This window comes from Eptatretus burgeri, chromosome 1 (genome assembly GCF_056783735.1).
Source record: "Eptatretus burgeri isolate ZD-2024b chromosome 1, Ebu_testis_v1, whole genome shotgun sequence".
Lineage (NCBI taxonomy): Eukaryota > Metazoa > Chordata > Myxini > Myxiniformes > Myxinidae > Eptatretus > Eptatretus burgeri.
This window is the reverse complement of record NC_140961.1, coordinates 32,462,141-32,484,900: the sequence shown is the minus strand read 5'-3', so window position 1 is coordinate 32,484,900 and position 22,760 is coordinate 32,462,141. Positions and strand designations below refer to the sequence as shown.

Below are 22,760 nucleotides of genomic sequence, written 5' to 3'. Positions count from 1 at the left end.
TGGGGAGATTGTGAGGTAAAAGTGATTTTAAAGGAGGATGGAGCTATTATTGGGGAGATTGTGAGGTAAAAGTGATTTTAAAGGAAGATGGAGCTGTTATTGGGGAGATTGTGAGGTAAAAGTGATTTTAAAGGAGGATGGAGCTATTATTGGGGAGATTGTGAGGTAAAAGTGATTTTAAAGGAAGATGGAGCTATTATTGGGGAGATTGTGAGGTAAAAGTGATTTTAAAGGAAGATGGAGCTGTTATTGGGGAGATTGTGAGGTGAAAGTGATTTTAAAGGAGGAGGAGCTGTTATTGGGGAGATTGTGAGGTAAAGGTGATTTTAAAGGAGGATTGAGCTGTTATTGGGGAGATTGTGAGGTAAAAGTGATTTTAAAGGAGGATGGAGCTGTTATTGGGAAGATTGTGAGGTAAAAGTGATGTAAAAGGAGGATGGAGTTGTTATTGGGGAGATTGTGAGGTAAAAGTGATTTAAAAGGAGGATGGAGTTGTTTTTGGGGAGATTGTGAGGTAAAAGTGATTATAAAGGAGGATGGAGCTATTATTGGGGAGATTGTGAGGTAAAAGTGATTTTAAAGGAGGATGGAGTTGTTATTGGGGAGATTGTGAGGTAAAAGTGATATTAAAGGAGGATGGAGCTATTATTGGGGAGATTGTGAGGTAAAAGTGATTTTAAAGGAGGATGGAGCTATTATTGGGGAGATTGTGAGGTAAAAGTGATTTAAAAGGAGGATGGAGCTGTTATTGGGGAGATTGTGAGGTAAAAGTGATTTTAAAGGAGGACGGAGCTATTATTGGGGAGATTGTGAGGTAAAAGTGATTTTAAAGGAGGACGGAGCTGTTATTGGGGAGATTGTGAGGTAAAAGTGATTTTAAACGAGGGTCAGGTCAGGTATGGGAGCATGTGCCAGAACAGCGCGTCGCTGCGTCCACTTTCCGCCGGTACTCCAGGGGCCTCCGTCTGGCCATCCCCCAGGCAGATGCCAGGCCCATCCCCATCTCCTTGAGATGATGGTCAACCTGCTGCAACCATGAGGCACGTGGTCGGCCCACTGGCCTCCTCCACTCATGAGACTCCCTCGCTGAGAGAATCTGGTAAGCAGGATCAGCATCAGGAAAACGAGCCACATGTCCATACAGCTGCAACTGACGCTCACGGACTATGCAGGTAACAAATCTCATCCGAGTCTCTCTCAGCAACCACTCGTTGGATACAAAATCCGACCAGCGATAGCCAAGGATTCTCCGAAGAGACCTGGTACCAAAGGAATAAAGTCTCCATCTCAGATCCTTGGTCAGAGTCCAAGTCTCGCACCCATAGAGCAAGACTGGAAGTACCAAGGACCTGAAGACTGACTTTCGTCCTCCCGCACAAGTATGGCAGCGCCACACCCCATGATCCAGTGAATCCATGACTCCCCAGGCGTCCGACCCAGACGTCTATTGACCTCTGACTCGCAGCCAGCCGAGACATGAATATCACTGCCAAGGTAAGTGAATCTTCCACGACCTCAACATCCTCACCACAAACAGACACAGACAGGACAGCAGCATCCAAGATGTCACTCAAAGCCTGGATCTTAGTTTTGACCCAAGAAACCCGTAATCCCAGCGGCTCCGACTCCTCATTCAGCACCTCGAGGGCCCCCAAGAGGATGTCTAAGGTCTCCGCAAAGATGACTGCACTGGCGTCTGCAAAATCAAGGTGCGAGATCTTGATATTCCCAAACGATGCACCGCAACTTGATCTCTCCGACATCCTCCCTAAAATCCAGTCCATACAAGTGCTGAAAAGTGTGGGGGCAAGTACACATCCCTGACGAACTCCAGTAACAACTGAAAATAAGTCAGAGGTGGGACCACCACACTTCACAGCACTCTCAGTACCAGAGTAGAGTTCAGACATCAGATCGATCAGTTTTGGTGGCACCCCACGAAGACCAAGAATCCTCCAGAGGACATCCCGATTCACTGAATCGAACGCTTTACAGAGATCAACATAGGCTGCAAGCAGCCCCTGCCGAAACTCTCGTCTGCGTTCGGTGAGGACACGAAGTGCAAGGATACAGTCAATCGTTGACCTCTTTGGTGTAAAGCCTGACTGCTCTGGACGCTGGTGCTCAAGCAGATGGTGGCGAACCCTATCAAGAATTATCCGAGCAAAGACCTTGCCCGCCACTGAGAGCAGCGTCACCCCTCGGTAGTTGTTGCAGTTTTGGCGATCACCCTTCCCTTTCCAGAGAGGGACAACAAGGCCCCTCTTCCAGTCAGTTGGGATGATGCCTGTGTTCCAGGCAGAGCACAAAACTGCATGCAATGACACGAGTGCAGCATTTCCACCAGCCTTGAGAAGTTCGGCATGGATGCCACAGATCCCTGGAGCTTTGCCCCGTTTCAACTGGTTCACCGCAGCCCGTGTTTCCACAAGCGAAGGTGGACCACAGTTGATTTGAGGGTCAGCAACAGGTATTGTAACACCCTTGACGTCCAACTCGACAGCTGGGGGATCAGCCTGGTACAACCGCTCAAAGTAACCGGCCCAGCGGGCCTTCACTTCAGACTCCTCTGTCAAGAGCCTACCACTCTCTGCTCGAACTGCAGTGCTCCGAGGGATGGGCTTGGATGAACGTAATGCGTGAATTCCCCTGTAAGCGGGACGAGAATCACCTGTCCACAGGTGATGCTCTACCCCCTCACAGATTCCTCGCACATAGGCCTCCTTGTCCACCCTCAGTGCACATACAGTTTTACGCCCTCAGCTCCCCTGAACAGCTCAGCTCTGCCATTCAGCCTGGCCCTGCGACTCTGGTCAATGGTATCCAGTGTCCCTTGAGAGTCAAAATTCTTCTTTGCCCTGCGGTGAGTTCCAAGACATCCACCGGCAACGTCAAGGACGGTGGTCTTGAAGGCGCTCCACAACTCTTCAGGACCCCCCAAAGCACCCAGACCCCCCAAGTGTCCACTCAGCCTGTTCGCAAACTCCTCAGCTACTCTCTCATCCCTGAGCTTGGCAACATCCAGCCTAGGCTGGGATGGTACCATTCTCCAGGATTTAAGGTGCAGCTTTAGAGTTGCTACAACAAGCCTGTGGTCAGTATTGAGGAACTGAGCACTCCGGTAGACCCTGCAGTTCTGGATCATCCTCCAACGACCGTCAATGAGGACATGGTCACTCTCCTTTGCCACACCGCCAGCGTTGGAATACCAAGTCCAGCGATGAGCTTGTGGGCGCTGAAACCATGAACCAGCCACCCTAAGTCCATGACTTCTTGCAAAGTCAAGGAACTTAGTGCTATTCTGGTTCATAGTTCCTGACCCATGGGGACCAACACACGCCTCATAACCATCCCTATCAGTTCCAGTCGATGCATTGAAATCCCCCAAGACTAGAACTGTATCTCGTCTGGGGCACTGATCAACCACAGACTCAAGTGTGGCGTAGAATGCATCCTTCACGGTGAGATCACTCGCCTCAGTCGGAGCATAAACAGAGACCAGGGAAATGACACCTAAGGAGTGACGAATCCTTAATCTCATAATACGCTCGTTGACCGGTGTTACCTCAATTATCATTGGGGTCAGCTTATTGGACACAGCTACAGCAACTCCTTGGGTATGGTAACCATCAGAGCGACCAGACCAATAGTAGGTGTAACCACCCACCATTATCTCGCCGCAATCCGGTCTCCGAACCTCAGAGAGAGCTGCAATCCCGATGTCCAAACGCTTGAGCTCAGATGATAACAGAGACAGGAGATCATCCTCTCTTAGGGATAGGACATTCCAGGCACCCACCCGAAGGGACCGCCTCAGGTTAACCCAAGGAGACCGCCGTCTGGTGGACGACACTCAGCACCACTCCGACACACTCTCCCGCAATCTGACCCAGGGATGTTACCTCCGTGGTTTCCCTCCTATCATCAAAGATTGGGGTCCCGAAGGCTTTGCCCCAATCCCGTCATCCGGTGAGCTGCCCTGCGAAGGGAAGCTGCACAGGAGGTACCCCACGGAGTGGGTTTTCAGATTTTTTTGCGTTTTTACGTTTTGCGGAATGAATGGTTTTACGGTGGCTGGAGTGCAAATCCTGCCACCAACCTCCTAATAAGAAGTAACCCAACTGCAGGAGGACGTCCGCAGACACAGTTGGGCACTAGATATGGATGGCCGTTTGGCTCACAAGGAGCTCCTCCGCCCTTTGACAGGTTTTGTTTTTAATCCTGCTGGGTGTCCATATCCAAACACCCCCCTCACCACAAAACCTGGTGGGGGAGACGGTTTAGTCGCCGACAACCCGACCATGGAACAGGTTAGTACAGGTTTACATGGTACCTGTAGCAGGTCACAGATCGAACCTGACCTGACTCACAATCACAACTCAGTGATTTTAAACGAGGACGGAGCTATTATTGGGGAGATTGTGAGGTAAAAGTGATTTTAAAGGAGGATGGAGCTGTTATTGGGGAGATTGTGAGGGAAAAGTGATTTTAAACGAGGACGGAGCTATTATTGGGGAGATTGTGAGGTAAAAGTGACTTTAAAGGAGGATGGAGCTGTTATTGGGGAGATTGTGAGGTAAAAGTGATTTTAAAGGAGGATGGAGCTATTATTGGGGAGATTGTGAGGTAAAAGTGATTTTAAAGGAAGATGGAGCTGTTATTGGGGAGATTGTGAGGTAAAAGTGATTTTAAAGGAGGATGGAGCTATTATTGGGGAGATTGTGAGGTAAAAGTGATTTAAAAGGAGGATGGAGCTGTTATTGGGGAGATTGTGAGGTAAAAAGTGATTTTAAAGGAGGATGGAGCTATTATTGGGGAGATTGTGAGGTAAAAGTGATTTAAAAGGAGGATGGAGCTGTTATTGGGGAGATTGTGAGGTAAAAGTGATTTAAAAGGAGGATGGAGCTGTTATTGGGGAGATTGTGAGGTAAAAGTGATTTTAAAGGAGGATGGAGCTGTTATTGGGGGAGATTGTGAGGTAAAAGTGATTTTAAAGGAGGATGGAGCTATTATTGGGGAGATTGTGAGGTAAAAGTGATTTTAAAGGAGGATGGAGCTGTTATTGGGGGAGATTGTGAGGTAAAAGTGATTTTAAAGGAGGATGGAGCTGTTATTGGGGAGATTGTGAGGTAAAAGTGATTTTAAAGGAGGACGGAGCTGTTATTGGGGAGATTGTGAGGTAAAAGTGATTTTAAAGGAGGATGGAGCTGTTATTGGGGAGATTGTGAGGTAAAAGTGATTTTAAAGGACGATGGACCTATTATTGTGGAGATTGTGAGGTAAAAGTGATTTTAAAGGAGCATGGAGCTGTTATTGGGGAGATTGTGAGGTAAAAGTGATTTTAAAGGAGGATGGAGCTATTATTGTGGAGATTGTGAGGTAAAAGTGATTTTAAAGGAGGATGGAGCTGTTATTGGGGAGATTGTGAGGTAAAAGTGATTTTAAAGGAGGATGGAGCTGTTATTGGGGAGATTGTGAGGTAAAAGTGATTTTAAAGGAGGATGGAGCTGTTATTGGGGTAATTGTGAGGTAAAAGTGATTTTAAAGGAGGATGGAGCTATTATTGAGGAGATTGTGAGGTAAAAGTGATTTTAAAGGAGGACGGAGCTATTATTGAGGAGATTGTGAGGTAAAAGTGATTTTAAAGGAGGATGGAGTTGTTATTGGGGAGATTGTGAGGTAAAAGTGATTTTAAAGGAGGATGGAGCTATTATTGGGGAGATTGTGAGGTAAAAGTGATTTTAAAGGAGGATGGAGCTATTATTGGGGAGATTGTGAGGTAAAAGTGATTTTAAAGGAGGATGGAGTTGTTATTGGGGAGATTGTGAGGTAAAAGTGATTTTAAAGGAGGATGGAGCTATTATTGGGGAGATTGTGAGGTAAAAGTGATTTTAAAGGAGGACGGAGCTGTTATTGGGGAGATTGTGAGGTAAAAGTGATTTTAAAGGAGGATGGAGTTGTTATTGGGGAGATTGTGAGGTAAAAGTGATTTTAAAGGAGGATGGAGCTATTATTGAGGAGATTGTGAGGTAAAAGTGATTTTAAAGGAGGACGGAGCTGTTATTGGGGAGATTGTGAGGTAAAAGTGATTTTAAAGGAGGATGGAGATGTTATTGGGGAGATTGTGAGGTAAAAGTGATTTTAAAGGAGGATGGAGCTGTTATTGGGGAGATTGTGAGGTAAAAGTGATTTCAAAGGAGGATGGAGCTATTATTGGGGAGATTGTGAGGTAAAAGTGATTTTAAAGGAGGATGGAGCTGTTATTGGGGAGATTGTGAGGTAAAAGTGATTTTAAAGGAGGATGGAGCTGTTATTGGGGAGATTGTGAGGTAAAAGTGATTTTAAAGGAGGATGGAGCTGTTATTGGGGAGATTGTGAGGTAAAAGTGATTTTAAAGGAGGACGGAGCTATTATTGGGGAGATTGTGAGGTAAAAGTGATTTTAAAGGAAGATGGAGCTGTTATTGAGGAGATTGTGAGGTAAAAGTGATTTTAAAGGAGGATGGAGCTATTATTGGGGAGATTGTGAGGTAAAAGTGATTTTAAAGGAGGATGGAGCTGTTATTGGGGAGATTGTGAGGTAAAAGTGATTTTAAAGGAGGATGGAGCTGTTATTGGGGAGATTGTGAGGTGAAAGTGATTTTAAAGGAGGAGGGAGCTGTTATTGGGGAGATTGTGAGGTAAAGGTGATTTTAAAGGAGGATTGAGCTGTTATTGGGGAGATTGTGAGGTAAAAGTGATTTTAAAGGAGGATGGAGCTGTTATTGGGAAGATTGTGAGGTAAAAGTGATGTAAAAGGAGGATGGAGTTGTTATTGGGGAGATTGTGAGGTAAAAGTGATTTTAAAGGAGGATGGAGCTATTATTGGGGAGATTGTGAGGAAAAAGTGATTTTAAAGGAGGATGGAGTTGTTTTTGGGGAGATTGTGAGGTAAAAGTGATTTTAAAGGAGGATGGAGCTATTATTGAGGAGATTGTGAGGAAAAAGTGTTTTTAAAGGAGGATGGAGTTGTTATTGGGGAGATTGTGAGGTAAAAGTGATTTTAAAGGAGGATGGAGCTATTATTGGGGAGATTGTGAGGTAAAAGAGTTTTTAAAGGAGGATGGAGCTATTATTGGGGAGATTGTGAGGTAAAAGTGATTTTAAAGGAGGACGGAGCTGTTATTGGGGAGATTGTGAGGTAAAAGTGATTTTAAAGGAGGATGGAGCTATTATTGAGGAGATTGTGAGGTAAAAGTGATTTTAAAGGAGGACGGAGCTGTTATTGGGGAGATTGTGAGGTAAAAGTGATTTTAAAGGAGGATGGAGATGTTATTGGGGAGATTGTGAGGTAAAAGTGATTTTAAAGGAGGATGGAGCTGTTATTGGGGAGATTGTGAGGTAAAAGTGATTTCAAAGGAGGATGGAGCTATTATTGGGGAGATTGTGAGGTAAAAGTGATTTTAAAGGAGGATGGAGCTGTTATTGGGGAGATTGTGAGGTAAAAGTGATTTTAAAGGAGGATGGAGCTGTTATTGGGGAGATTGTGAGGTAAAAGTGATTTTAAAGGAGGACGGAGCTATTATTGGGGAGATTGTGAGGTAAAAGTGATTTTAAAGGAAGATGGAGCTGTTATTGAGGAGATTGTGAGGTAAAAGTGATTTTAAAGGAGGATGGAGCTATTATTGGGGAGATTGTGAGGTAAAAGTGATTTTAAAGGAGGATGGAGCTATTATTGGGGAGATTGTGAGGTAAAAGTGATTTTAAAGGAGGATGGAGCTGTTATTGGGGAGATTGTGAGGTGAAAGTGATTTTAAAGGAGGAGGGAGCTGTTATTGGGGAGATTGTGAGGTAAAGGTGATTTTAAAGGAGGATTGAGCTGTTATTGGGGAGATTGTGAGGTAAAAGTGATTTTAAAGGAGGATGGAGCTGTTATTGGGAAGATTGTGAGGTAAAAGTGATGTAAAAGGAGGATGGTGTTGTTGTTGGGGAGATTGTGAGGTAAAAGTGATTTTAAAGGAGGATGGAGTTGTTTTGGGGGAGATTGTGAGGTAAAAGTGATTATAAAGGAGGATGGAGCTATAATTGGGGAGATTGTGAGGTAAAAGTGATTTTAAAGGAGGATGGAGTTGTTATTGGCGAGATTGTGAGGTAAAAGTGATATTAAAGGAGGATGGAGCTATTATTGGGGAGATTGTGAGGTAAAAGTGATTTTAAAGGAGGATGGAGCTATTATTGGGGAGATTGTGAGGTAAAAGTGATTTAAAAGGAGGATGGAGCTGTTATTGGGGAGATTGTGAGGTAAAAGTGATTTTAAAGGAGGACGGAGCTATTATTGGGGAGATTGTGAGGTAAAAGTGATTTTAAAGGAGGACGGAGCTGTTATTGGGGAGATTGTGAGGTAAAAGTGATTTTAAACGAGGGTCAGGTCAGGTATGGGAGCATGTGCCAGAACAGCGCGTCGCTGCGTCCACTTTCCGCCGGTACTCCAGGGGCCTCCGTCTGGCCATCCCCCAGGCAGATGCCAGGCCCATCCCCATCTCCTTGAGATGATGGTCAACCTGCTGCAACCATGAGGCACGTGGTCGGCCCACTGGCCTCCTCCACTCATGAGACTCCCTCGCTGAGAGAATCTGGTAAGCAGGATCAGCATCAGGAAAACGAGCCACATGTCCATACAGCTGCAACTGACGCTCACGGACTATGCAGGTAACAAATCTCATCCGAGTCTCTCTCAGCAACCACTCGTTGGATACAAAATCCGACCAGCGATAGCCAAGGATTCTCCGAAGAGACCTGGTACCAAAGGAATAAAGTCTCCATCTCAGATCCTTGGTCAGAGTCCAAGTCTCGCACCCATAGAGCAAGACTGGAAGTACCAAGGACCTGAAGACTCGGACTTTCGTCCTCCCGCACAGGTGGCGGCAGCGCCACACCCCATGATCCAGTGAATCCATGACTCCCCAGGCCCGACCCAGACGTCTATTGACCTCTGACTCGCAGCCAGCCGAGACATGAATATCACTGCCAAGGTAAGTGAATCTCTCCACGACCTCAACATCCTCACCACAAACAGACACAGACAGGACAGCAGCATCCAAGATGTCACTCAAAGCCTGGATCTTAGTTTTGACCCAAGAAACCCGTAATCCCAGCGGCTCCGACTCCTCATTCAGCACCTCGAGGGCCCCCAAGAGGATGTCTAAGGTCTCCGCAAAGATGACTGCATCGTCTGCAAAATCAAGGTCCGAGATCTTGATATTCCCAAACGATGCACCGCAACTTGATCTCTCCGACATCCTCCCTAAAATCCAGTCCATACAAGTGCTGAAAAGTGTGGGGGCAAGTACACATCCCTGACGAACTCCAGTAACAACTGGAAATAAGTCAGAGGTGGTACCACCACACTTCACAGCACTCTCAGTACCAGAGTAGAGTTCAGACATCAGATCGATCAGTTTTGGTGGCACCCCACGAAGACCAAGAATCCTCCAGAGGACATCCCGATTCACTGAATCGAACGCTTTACAGAGATCAACATAGGCTGCAAGCAGCCCCTGCCGAAACTCTCGTCTGCGTTCGGTGAGGACACGAAGTGCAAGGATACAGTCAATCGTTGACCTCTTTGGTGTAAAGCCTGACTGCTCTGGACGCTGGTGCTCAAGCAGATGGTGGCGAACCCTATCAAGAATTATCCGAGCAAAGACCTTGCCCGCCACTGAGAGCAGCGTCACCCCTCGGTAGTTGTTGCAGTTTTGGCGATCACCCTTCCCTTTCCAGAGAGGGACAACAAGGCCCCTCTTCCAGTCAGTTGGGATGATGCCTGTGTTCCAGGCAGAGCACAAAACTGCATGCAATGACACGAGTGCAGCATTTCCACCAGCCTTGAGAAGGCCCGGCATGGATGCCACAGATCCCTGGAGCTTTGCCCCGTTTCAACTGGTTCACCGCAGCCCGTGTTTCCACAAGCGAAGGTGGACCACAGTTGATTTGAGGGTCAGCAACAGGTATTGTAACACCCTTGACGTCCAACTCGACAGCTGGGGGATCAGCCTGGTACAACCGCTCAAAGTAACCGGCCCAGCGGGCCTTCACTTCAGACTCCTCTGTCAAGAGCCTACCACTCTCTGCTCGAACTGCAGTGCTCCGAGGGATGGGCTTGGATGAACGTAATGCGTGAATTCCCCTGTAAGCGGGACGAGAATCACCTGTCCACAGGTGATGCTCTACCCCCTCACAGATTCCTCGCACATAGGCCTCCTTGTCCACCCTCAGTGCACATACAGTTTTACGCCTCAGCTCCCTGAACAGCTCAGCTCTGCCATTCAGCCTGGCCCTGCGACTCTGGTCAATGGTATCCAGTGTCCCTTGAGAGTCAAAATTCTTCTTTGCCCTGCGGTGAGTTCCAAGACATCCACCGGCAACGTCAAGGACGGTGGTCTTGAAGGCGCTCCACAACTCTTCAGGACCCCCCAAAGCACCCAGACCCCCCAAGTGTCCACTCAGCCTGTTCGCAAACTCCTCAGCTACTCTCTCATCCCTGAGCTTGGCAACATCCAGCCTAGGCTGGGATGGTACCATTCTCCAGGATTTAAGGTGCAGCTTTAGAGTTGCTACAACAAGCCTGTGGTCAGTATTGAGGAACTGAGCACTCCGGTAGACCCTGCAGTTCTGGATCATCCTCCAACGACCGTCAATGAGGACATGGTCACTCTCCTTTGCCACACCGCCAGCGTTGGAATACCAAGTCCAGCGATGAGCTTGTGAGCGCTTGAAACCATGAACCAGCCACCCTAAGTCCATGACTTCTTGCAAAGTCAAGGAACTTAGTGCTATTCTGGTTCATAGTTCCTGACCCATGGGGACCAACACACGCCTCATAACCATCCCTATCAGTTCCAGTCGATGCATTGAAATCCCCCAAGACTAGAACTGTATCTCGTCTGGGGCACTGATCAACCACAGACTCAAGTGTGGCGTAGAATGCATCCTTCACGGTGAGATCACTCGCCTCAGTCGGAGCATAAACAGAGACCAGGGAAATGACACCTAAGGAGTGACGAATCCTTAATCTCATAATACGCTCGTTGACCGGTGTTACCTCAATTATCATTGGGGTCAGCTTATTGGACACAGCTACAGCAACTCCTTGGGTATGGTAACCATCAGAGCGACCAGACCAATAGTAGGTGTAACCACCCACCATTATCTCGCCGCAATCCGGTCTCCGAACCTCAGAGAGAGCTGCAATCCCGATGTCCAAACGCTTGAGCTCAGATGATAACAGAGACAGGAGATCATCCTCTCTTAGGGATAGGACATTCCAGGCACCCACCCGAAGGGACCGCCTCAGGTTAACCCAAGGAGACCGCCGTCTGGTGGACGACACCTCAGCACCACTCCGACACACTCTCCCGCAATCTGACCCAGGGATGTTACCCCGTGGTTTCCCTCCTATCATCAAAGATTGGGGGTCCCGAAGGCTTTGCCCCAATCCCGTCATCCGGTGAGCTGCCCTGCGAAGGGAAGCTGCACAGGAGGTACTCCCACGGAGTGGGTTTTCAGATTTTTTTGCGTTTTTACGTTTTGCGGAATGAATGGTTTTACGGTGGCTGGAGTGCAAATCCTGCCACCAACCTCCTAATAAGAAGTAACCCAACTGCAGGAGGACGTCCGCAGACACAGTTGGGCACTAGATATGGATGGCCGTTTGGCTCACAAGGAGCTCCTCCGCCCTTTGACAGGTTTTGTTTTTAATCCTGCTGGGTGTCCATATCCAAACACCCCCCTCACCACAAAACCTGGTGGGGGAGACGGTTTAGTCGCCGACAACCCGACCATGGAACAGGTTAGTACAGGTTTACATGGTACCTGTAGCAGGTCACAGATCGAACCTGACCTGACTCACAATCACAACTCAGTGATTTTAAACGAGGACGGAGCTATTATTGGGGAGATTGTGAGGTAAAAGTGATTTTAAAGGAGGATGGAGCTGTTATTGGGGAGATTGTGAGGGAAAAGTGATTTTAAACGAGGACGGAGCTATTATTGGGGAGATTGTGAGGTAAAAGTGACTTTAAAGGAGGATGGAGCTGTTATTGGGGAGATTGTGAGGTAAAAGTGATTTTAAAGGAGGATGGAGCTATTATTGGGGAGATTGTGAGGTAAAAGTGATTTTAAAGGAAGATGGAGCTGTTATTGGGGAGATTGTGAGGTAAAAGTGATTTTAAAGGAGGATGGAGCTGTTATTGGGGAGATTGTGAGGTAAAAGTGATTTTAAAGGAGGATGGAGCTGTTATTGGGGAGATTGTGAGGTAAAAGTGATTTTAAAGGAGGATGGAGCTATTATTGTGGAGATTGTGAGGTAAAAGTGATTTAAAAGGAGGATGGAGCTGTTATTGGGGAGATTGTGAGGTAAAAGTGATTTTAAAGGAGGACGGAGCTGTTATTGGGGAGATTGTGAGGTAAAAGTGATTTTAAAGGAGGATGGAGCTGTTATTGGGGAGATTGTGAGGTAAAAGTGATTTTAAAGGAGGATGGAGCTATTATTGGGGAGATTGTGAGGTAAAAGTGATTTTAAAGGAGGATGGAGCTGTTATTGGGGAGATTGTGAGGTAAAAGTGATTTTAAAGGAGGATGGAGCTGTTATTGGGGAGATTGTGAGGTAAAAGTGATTTTAAAGGAGGACGGAGCTGTTATTGGGGAGATTGTGAGGTAAAAGTGATTTTAAAGGAGGATGGAGCTGTTATTGGGGAGATTGTGAGGTAAAAGTGATTTTAAAGGAGGATGGAGCTATTATTGTGGAGATTGTGAGGTAAAAGTGATTTTAAAGGAGGATGGAGCTGTTATTGGGGAGATTGTGAGGTAAAAGTGATTTTAAAGGAGGATGGAGCTATTATTGTGGAGATTGTGAGGTAAAAGTGATTTTAAAGGAGGATGGAGCTGTTATTGGGGAGATTGTGAGGTAAAAGTGATTTTAAAGGAGGATGGAGCTGTTATTGGGGAGATTGTGAGGTAAAAGTGATTTTAAAGGAGGATTGAGCTGTTATTGGGGAGATTGTGAGGTAAAGGTGATTTAAAGGGGGATGGAGCTATTATTGGGGAGATTGTGAGGTAAAAGTGATTTAAAGGGGGATGGAGCTATTATTGGGGAGATTGTGAGGTAAAAGTGATTTTAAAGGAGGAGGGAGCTGTTATTGGGGAGATTCTGAGGTAAAAGTGATTTAAAGGAGGAGGGAGCTGTTATTGGGGAGATTGTGAGGTAAAAGTGATTTAAAGGGGGATGGAGCTATTATTGGGGAGATTGTGAGGTAAAAGTGATTTAAAGGGGGATGGAGCTATTATTGGGGAGATTGTGAGGTAAAAGTGATTTTAAAGGAGGAGGGAGCTGTTATTGGGGAGATTGTGAGGTAAAAGTGATTTGAAGGGGGATGGAGCTATTATTCGGGAGATTGTGAGGTAAAAGTGATTTAAAGGGAGAGGGAGCTGTTATTGGGGAGATTGTGAGGTAAAAGTGATTTAAAGGGGGAGGGAGCCGACGGCGCTGCGAACAGCGACCGCGTGAATACAAGGCGCGAAGCATCAGGTCCTTACGTCAGCATTCCAGCGGACGTGTTGAAAACGTCCCAACAGGACGGTGATCCGGCTCGCTGCTCGGTCGTGCTCTGCTTCCCGCCTCTTCTGCGCTCCTGATCTTCCCCGTCTGAGGAGCATGGAGAAGCATCAGCATCAGCATCGGAATGAAGACCCCAACTCGGTGGCTCGCCGCAGCGTCACCACCGAACGCGCCGGTAAGACAATGATGTCGCTGTCCCGCTAATACTATCTGTCGCTCGGCATCTCCGTCGTGCTTGTTGTCCCGTTTGTTCCCTGTGAAGAGAGCGAATTGTGGACAACACAATTCGCTTCACCAGATGCGTTTGCCTTCCCGTTCCGCATCTTCCACAGCAGTCGAAATTACTTTCATACAGGTGTACTGTGTACATTAAAGCACGGTAGGCGGTGTCGTAAATATACTCCTCTGATGATCGAGGAATAATTATTCGAGTGATGAGGTAAATGACACACACACACACACACACACACACACACACACACACACACACACACACACACACACACACACACACACACACACACACACACACACACACACACACACCATTATACAACTAGGCGAACCGTGTATCGCAACAATCCACGTTGTGCACAATAATAACAACCATGATCGTCTGATTAAGGTGTTCTCGTTTTGATTCAGCATTTTGGGAATCATTTGGACCGTTTGTTTGAGCTGTGGCGTTGTTACTCAGCCAGCCGTGCGTGTCCGTCGGGAGCGCGCCAGACGCTCAGTTTCCCGCCCGCACAGTCGCGTGCGAAATGCGCGCCAAAAGCGCACAGCCGCTGACAGAGGTGCTGTAAGATGGAGGTCGCTGCTTTCTTCGATTCCAGGGCGCAGTTTATCACAATGAAACGCGACATCACGTCCCTTTGTATAAAATACATACAGTTTCACATAACGGTCGGACAGTTTAATAGGTGGGTGAGGGGGGTTGTGGGGAGGGGGATGGTTGAACCTACTCCACCCCCCTACTTTTAATATATAAGATGAATGCATCCCTCGGATGGACGTTAAACTGGTTGTGTTGTATTAGTAGGTGAACGTTAACGATCCACAGTGACCTTTTCAAAGAACAGGCAAGTTATCACCGGTACTTGAACAAATTACACATTCCTGCCTGGACTGTGGGTAACAAGTGGTCTGGTCTTCTTGAAGGTTCCTTCTTGACACCAGGCTACACTGCTGTTTATTTTAGATACCAGGGAGGGAGGTGGGGGGACAAAGTACCGAGAGGGCAGAGGATGCAAGACCAGAAAGGAGGCCTAAGAAGACCGAGAGACCACCGACGATGGGAGTTACAGTCTGATTCAGCAGCTGCTGCACTCTTAGCAAATTTGTGTACCAAGGTTGTCACATCACATGTCACACGTAAATGGCCGTCTTCAGCCACAAAGAGCAAACCAAGCAATGGTCGTGTTGGTTGTTTATTGCTGTTATTGTTGTTCAAATTATTTCCATGTTCAATCCCAAAAAAGTTTCTTCTTGCATTTGTAAGAAAGGTGCTCATACCAGCCATTCAATTTTTTTAAAAATAACTTAAACACTGTTAATTAATGTCTGAATGTAAAACATTTTGGGTTGGAGGTAATCAAATAATCTGCCAATTTATTCAGGTGATAGATAGACAATGGCCTCTGTAGATTCATGAGAAAGGGGGAGGAGGGGTGAGGAAAGAATGGTGAAATGCATGAGGAGAGGAGGGGAAAGAAGAGCAGTGACAAGGGGGTTATAGTCAGTGTGACCACTCCTCATTTTCATAAATGCCAAGGTGAGCCAATGAAAAAAGCCAATAATTCACAAGGTTTCGGAAAAGCGCTGATAATAGAAAACCTATACGCCAAGAAAACCTCTAGAAAACCAAGACGCCAAGGTGAACAATGAATAGCCAAGATCTTGTAAAAAAAAGCCATGGAGTGGTCACACTGTTTATAGTACCCTCGCCGAAGGATTCGGAGAGGGTATCGCATTTGGGTCCGTTTGTTTGTTTGTTTGTTTGTTTGTCTGTCTGTTTGTCCGCACAGAGCTTTTGTGTTTTTCTCCACAACTGCTTGGCGGATTGGGACGATATGTTCACCATTGGTGCGACTACTCATTTAGAATGTTTTAATGATAATTATGACATCATAGGTCACGTGGCAGCTGTATTGGAAAAACGGAAAAACCTTGGACCTCTGTATCTCTGAAACCACACCAAGGAAATAATTGAAATTTGGCAAATAGCAAGTATTCCTCAAGGGAATAAGTGTGATTTTTACGATGTCATAGATGCCCTCGTTATGACGTCATAATTGCATATATAGAACGCCACATCTAATCGGTATGAAACGTTTTGAGGGTCATCTTGGGATAACATGGTCCACAGAAAAAAAATTCATGATGTCATCAGTCATGTGATTCGGTAGCCATATTGTTTTAAAAAAAAACTTTCATAAATCCTCTCTGAAGTGGCTGAACAGATCGAGGAGAAACTTTACACGTATGACCGCCTGTCCATGAGGAACAAAAGGTCATACGTATGATGTCATTGGTCACATGGTTTGGCAGCCATATTGGATTTACCCTAAAATCTATGAAAATACACCACTCCAAAAAAGTCTTGGCAAGGGTTTGCATTCTCTGACTGCTCTTTTCTTGTTTACGACTTGGCTTGAAGAGAAATTAAACTGAGAGCTTTGAAAAAATGTCCATGAGTAGAAAAATACCTCTTCTTTAGTCTTCCATGAAATTTAGCTTTTGTGTGTATATATATATATATATATATATATATATATATATATATATATATATATATATATATATATATATATATATATATGTTGGGTAAATATATATATATATATATATACAGTATATATATATACAGTATATATATATATATAGCCATATATATACAGTATATATATATATAGCCATATATATATATATACAGTATATATAGCCATATATATAATATATATATATATATATATATATTTATATTGGGTAAACAGCGAACAAACTGACAGTGGGGCAGTCATGCTGCAAGACTCATCAAGAAAAGGAATAGATGAACAAGAAAAAGAGAAGAGAGAGAGGAGGGGAAGGGACACAGTATCCTGCAAGTAAGAGGGTTTTGAACAAGGATATAAAAGGGAAAAACTTTGAATACAATTATCAGCAGAAGAAGGATGCCTCATGGTGTTCAAAGTCCTGATCCAGAGTGTGAACACCATTATAAGCTGAAGAAGGCAGGGGAAGGACTTATCTCTTGATAATTCTGAGGCAGTGGTTGGTTTTGGAAGCCAGCTTTGAGATTATCTACCCCAGAAAGGTTGTACCCAATAGTGAGGCCTATGAGTTCCAGAGACAGTACCTCTCCCAGAAACTACAGAAATATTGAAGATTTTCCTGATGGTCCTTGTGGTAAGACAAATTGAGAATATTAATTTTTCTTGCACGAAAAGGCATGTTCCAGATAAATGACCAGGTGTTTATTTTCTCTGCATCGGCAGAGAAGGATGCTGCGATAGCCTGCTTGGTGGAATGATTTTCAACTATCTGGCACAGAGTGAAGTCATCTGCAAAGTGATACAATGGAGTTTCTCGTGATACAACAGACATGTCATTGATGATCGACACAACAGACATGTCATCGATGTAATCAATTGGTCCCAGAACACCACTATTGAAATTGAGGGAATCCATCTAATGCTTAAACAAGAAGCATCATGTCCAAGGTGGATGACATTCTCAGAGATCAGAGAGTTAGCAAGAAGATAAATGTTGATGTCTGCTGCAATTGTTGATTCCTTTGCTTTGCTAATGATGGGGAGTGGATTGGCTTGTCTATCGTTCTGAGGTACAGTTTTTCCACAATTCTCATGAATTGGGAGAGCATTGCTGATTTTTCGTAATGCAGACAGGTGGCCATTAGGCGACCTACCACTGCCACACTGGTAAAATTCCAAATTATTGCTCTCACCTACAGAGGGTATTGCATCAGTGGCTTAGCTGCGTCCCCAGCAAATATTGCTACCCGCAGCCATATGCTGCATACAAAAAACAGAAGGTAAGATGCCTTTGGAAAATGACCTGTAAAACAGCAGAGAAACAGGAGTTCACAAGGCAGGTGAATCATTTTTGATGATGAGAGCATTGATGCTGTCAGAACCTGTAACAATGGAGGAGTTTAACCAGGTCAGCAATTTCTTTACCTGAGCAGGAGTGAAGTTCACATGCTGTGATATGTTTTCAGTCAGGGGTGAGCGATGAATACAGCAAGAGATGGATTAAGTGTGTCTGAGATGGTTATGTGTGTTTAAGGACAGAAACATAATGGTTATGAACTTTGTTGAGAAACTTGCAGGTTCTCATCACTGGGGTTGACTTTCCATGAGAAAAATGGCAAGCTGCTTTCTTGCAATTGTCTCAACACATGACTCATACTTCCAGAGATAAGACGTTGGGCAGGATAGTGGGAGGAGTGAAGGTACAGGGTGTCCCAAAAGTCACCTAGGGATTTAGAAATAAAATAAAATTTCTGTTTTTTAATCATTTATGATTATTTTTACACAAAAAGAAAATTTGCAAAATGGAGATAAATTTGCTTTATTTATGAAAAATGATGCAGCTTAGATGTCCTCCATTTTTGGCTTCGCAGAGACTGGCTCTTTCAACAGTATTTTCCATAACAGCGGACAATAACTCTGGCTGCAGCACTCAAATTTCTGCACAGATGTTGTCCTTGAGCTGCTGAATTGTATGGGGCTTATTGATGTATACATGCTCCTTTTGGTAACCCCAAAGAAAATATTCAGGAGGCGTCAAATCAGGAGAACGTGATGGCCAAGAAATTTCTGAATTTCATGAAATTATTCGGTGTCCATGCTCTTTGGGTGAGAATAATTGATCGATGAAATTTAAAATAAAATTAGACGATTTTGGTTCTTTTTTCAGTTGTGAATTTTTCCATGGGTAATTTCCAAATGTTAATCTGAATTCTGAAAAGAAAAGAAAAAAATTATTAAGAAACAGAAATGTTATTTAATTTCTAAATCCCGAGGTGACTTTTGGGACACCCTGTATATATTGATTGAGGAGCAATAGAGCGAAAGAGTGGTTTGTTGGGAAATTAGTCCCAGGAACTATGTCTTTGTCCAGAGATGAAGAGGTGGTGGACCATTCAGTGTAAGAGAATGTGGACTGTAGGCCAGATCAATCTACCTGATGAAACTACCGGATATACTGGCACCTTTGTGGATTTCTGAACATCCACCAGGGAGATGGACACTTACAAGAGTACCTTATCTGAAGAGCAACTACCATAGTGATAACTACATCCCATTCAAAGAAAAGCTATTTGTGAAGGCTGATAGAATTTGAATGTTTGAGTGGAAGCTCTACCAAGTTGCCTGATTGCCATTTTGAATGTTAATGTTTGTGCTGATTAATGAGAGAAATTAAAAGCTTGTTACTTGCAAGTCTAAGTTTTGCTTTCAGAAAACTAGCATGACAGATGGCTAATTGCCTGCTGCTACCTTCTGCCCATTGTCATAACTATTTGCTGATTTTTCATAAGCCCCGGCTCTGCTCTTGCCACAGTTGTGATTCATTTTAATATAATTCACACTTTCTCCATCTTTTGAAACAAAATAGTTTCATTCGTTGTTAATATTTTCAGCCATGTGATGTTCCTTATTAATATGATGTTGCCATTGTTTTTTACCATCACAGCCTTAGTGGCAAACATTGAGTCCTGTACTCTTTTTAAATCCACCCTGAGTTCTGCGCTAGTTCAATAAATCTCCTCCGCGCACACATAGCTTCTCTCATTACAAGGCTGAAATTCTTCTGACTGGTGGAGAAAAATTTGGTTCAGGGTGATAGGTAAAGACTTTTGGGTAGGGCTTCAACCCACATCACACAGAAATACAAAGGATTACATGACGGTTATAAATGGGGCAAAAATGTTATCCTTTGGCGTAAGGTAGTCTGCCTCATCCAAATCCAGTTACACAGCACAGAGACATTTGGACACAAACATACACCTATAAAATTGTACACTGACATTTTGACAAACCAAATGCTAATATTATCATCACAGATTACCAACCCACACTGACTGTGACATTTGTATGGAGGTTAATTGAAAATCTTAAAATACCTTTATTTTATGATGCTGTGTGCCAAGGAATGACAAATACTGTCTTTCAGGAATACCAATGTTCCGTGTACCTTGAGCTCATTTATTAAGGAAAGAAAATGTCACGTGATTTATCAAACACACTTTTGTTGTTTTACATAGACGACACAAAACAGGGTGGTGACTGGTGAGGTATTTTCTGTCATCACATTGTGATGTTTGCCACATCTACCCACAACTTGTGTTGCCTAACCACTGTCTTTCAACTATTGTTGTCACAGTAATCTACAAAGTCATATGCTCAAACTAATGTTCCTCATATTTGAGCTTTATCTGTCATAACACCATTTTTTAAAATACTTCCAGTGTTGTGATCTCTGAAAATAACTTTCTCAGAAAGTTTTCGTCGTAGGAAAATGTAAAACACTTTGACGAAAGGGCTTTTTTGCACAGGTACAAACATCAAAATCTTTTCTTTCCTTTTTCTCTCTTCAACAGCAAGGCTCATTGAAGAAAAAAGTTAAATTGACATTGGGGTACAGAGGAAACAATTCCATACAACTGGCAAGGGAATAAATGAACAGGAAAGAGAAAGAGAAAGACACTTTTTTAAAATTTTACTTTTATGTCCTTTTATTACAAAAGTATAAAGAAGGTGTCACACCAGTGTGACTCAAAGGAAGTAAGCACAACAGTAACACATAACTTTACATGATAAGCAAACAAAAGTATATGTAATCAAACAAGAGGGAATAAAAAAGGAACCAACTCGAGAGGAAATATTAACTAATCCTGAGATATTTTACAAAAAGCATTGCTTACACACCACTGTTTCTCAAAGAGCTGTAAGTGAGAGCAACAACAGAACTCCAGTTTAATTCTGGAAACACAAAGAGCTTTAAACATTCCCAAGGCATCCGTACTATACCAATAGTTTTGCATTCTTGACTCTCTAGTCTTATATAGAGCCAACTTGCTTTGCTAAAGGGAAAAATGAATTAAATTGTTGTTGGAGAGTTGAAGGGCCCACAAGGGCCAAAAATAAAGGTTGTTTTGGCTTTACACCAGTTTATCTCGCCAGTTTTGGCTTTGTAAAAATAAAATAAAGGCTTTACACATTGTCCAGTCTGAGTCGTCGTGCTCTGAGTCGTGAGCAGAGAGCCAATCTGAAGTTTCTTGCCAAGCTTGGAAAAACACCTTCCGAATCCTTCGCAATGCTGCAGCAAGTCTACGGGGAAGAAACGATGTCACCTACATGTGGATTTGAATGGCACAAGAGATTCAAAGAAGGACGGGAGGAGGTTGAAGACGATCCACGGTCTGGAAGACCTTCAACGAGCTTAACGGAGATCAACATCGAACGTGTGAAGCAGATGGTGCGTGCAGATACTCGACTCATGTTGCGGATGATTGCTGAGGAACTTTCCATAAACAAGGACACTGTCTGGATCATCATCACTGAAAATCTCGAAATGCGCAAGGTGTGCGCAAATATGGTCCCAAAGCTGTTGTCCGAGGACCAGAAACAGCAAGAGTCACTGTCTATCAAGACATTATCGAGTGCCTCGAGGACGATCCAGACCTGCTCGGGAGTCATTACTGGTGATGAATCGTGGATATTCGAACACGATCCCGAGACCAAACAGCAGCGTCGTCAGTGGAATAGTCCGGCATCACGAAGACCAAGGAAAGCAAGGATGTCGAAGTCGAAGGTCAAGGTGATGCTCATCGCGTTTTTTGACATCAAGGGCATCGTCCACTTTGAGTTTCTACCACAGGGTCAAACAGTGAATCAATACGTGTGCAAGGAGATCCTCCAGTGCCTTATGAGATCAGTCTGGGATGAGAGGAGCGATCTGTGGGAGAACAATGCCTGGGTGCTCCACCATGACAATGCCCCTGCTCACATTGCCCTGAGCGTCCGACAGTTTCTGGCGGAGAGGAACATGCCAAATCTGGAGCAATCCCCGTATTCACCAAACTTGGCCCCTTGTGATTTTTTTCCTATTCCCCAAGCTCAAGTGGGTGATCAAGGGGACACAATTTCCTGATGTGGAGGCTATCAAAAGGGCCGTGGCGACAGAGCTCCGGAGGATACCTGAAGAAGCCTTCCGGCGGTGCATCAAAGCATGGAAGAAGAGGATGGACAAGTGTGTAAGACTGGAGGGAAACTATTTTGAAGGGGACAAGCTGTGATTTCAATATATTTTTTGGATGTTTTGGCACAGGTTTGTCTATAGTCTATATTTGGATGTTTTGGCTCACCAGCATGTTTTGGCACAGGCTGTCTATAGTATCAACCCAAAATAGGGTAATGGGGAGGGATATTTGGAAGGACTGTGGGCCATCTACACTGTACAGGAGAGGACAACGAAGGAAAGATAACTTTTAAGCATTGCACATACAAGATTTTGCGATTGCTCGTAGAAAGGGATAGAGAGTGGCCAAAACTAATAGGTTCTACACCAGGAAAGCTAGATAGACGAAGGTTGGGGAATGGTGGAGAAGAGTCGGAGGTGGGTATGATAGGGTTGTTTTCCCAAGATTGTGAGGCACAGTTGGTGTGGAATACTGATTTTAAAAAAAGTCTACTCTGCGACACGATATAATGCTAACCGTCGAAGCAAGAGCCACAGCACAAGTACTGCAGAGATCTTTCCTCAGGATGCCATACTTCTGATTTAACTGCAAAATGCACCCGAGTGGACAATGAAAAAAAGGGTCAAAAGGACCCCCCCTTATCATGGCTTCTATTGGTTCCCTCCCACCCCCGACGCTGTTCCAGAAGCGGGGCAAATCATCAGCTGAGCCGAGCCAGCCAATCGCGGGCCACCAACGCTGATGATAAATGGTGCCAGATCCGCCAACCTCACCTTCCCACGCATGTTTGACCTTGTGGGCAATCATGGGCCTGCACACCAAATATGGTCCCACCCTTCTTCCCCAACCTTGTAAAAGATGACAAGATGACCGGTCCCAGTGCACATGCATTTCAATGCATGATTATCCTCACTTACCTGACCTTACCTGGTCTAGCACA

At 44.7% G+C, this 22,760-nt stretch overlaps 2 protein-coding genes across 6 annotated transcripts in view; one reads left to right on the top strand and one right to left on the bottom strand.

The window, feature by feature from the left end:
• Positions 1-13,691, bottom strand: part of LOC147034176 (uncharacterized) — a 173,792-nt gene extending 160,101 nt beyond the window's left edge. For all 4 annotated transcript variants that reach the window (XR_015057431.1, XM_085878189.1, XM_085878179.1 and 1 more), the window contains exon 1: positions 13,572-13,691. Coding sequence is in view for 3 of the 4 variants with exons in the window: in XM_085878189.1 (XP_085734315.1) it covers positions 13,572-13,691 (120 nt within the window). In the remaining variant the exon portion in view is untranslated. The remainder of the gene's footprint in view (positions 1-13,571) is intronic.
• LOC147034175 (A-type potassium channel modulatory protein KCNIP2-like) overlaps positions 13,663-22,760 on the top strand; it is a 385,242-nt gene continuing 376,144 nt past the window's right edge. Inside the window, exon 1 of one of the 2 annotated variants that reach the window (XM_085878070.1) lies at positions 13,663-13,768. In XM_085878070.1, coding sequence (XP_085734196.1) covers positions 13,690-13,768 — 79 coding nt within the window. In that variant the 5' untranslated portion in view covers positions 13,663-13,689. The remainder of the gene's footprint in view (positions 13,769-22,760) is intronic. The other variant, XM_085878113.1, reaches the window with a different exon arrangement.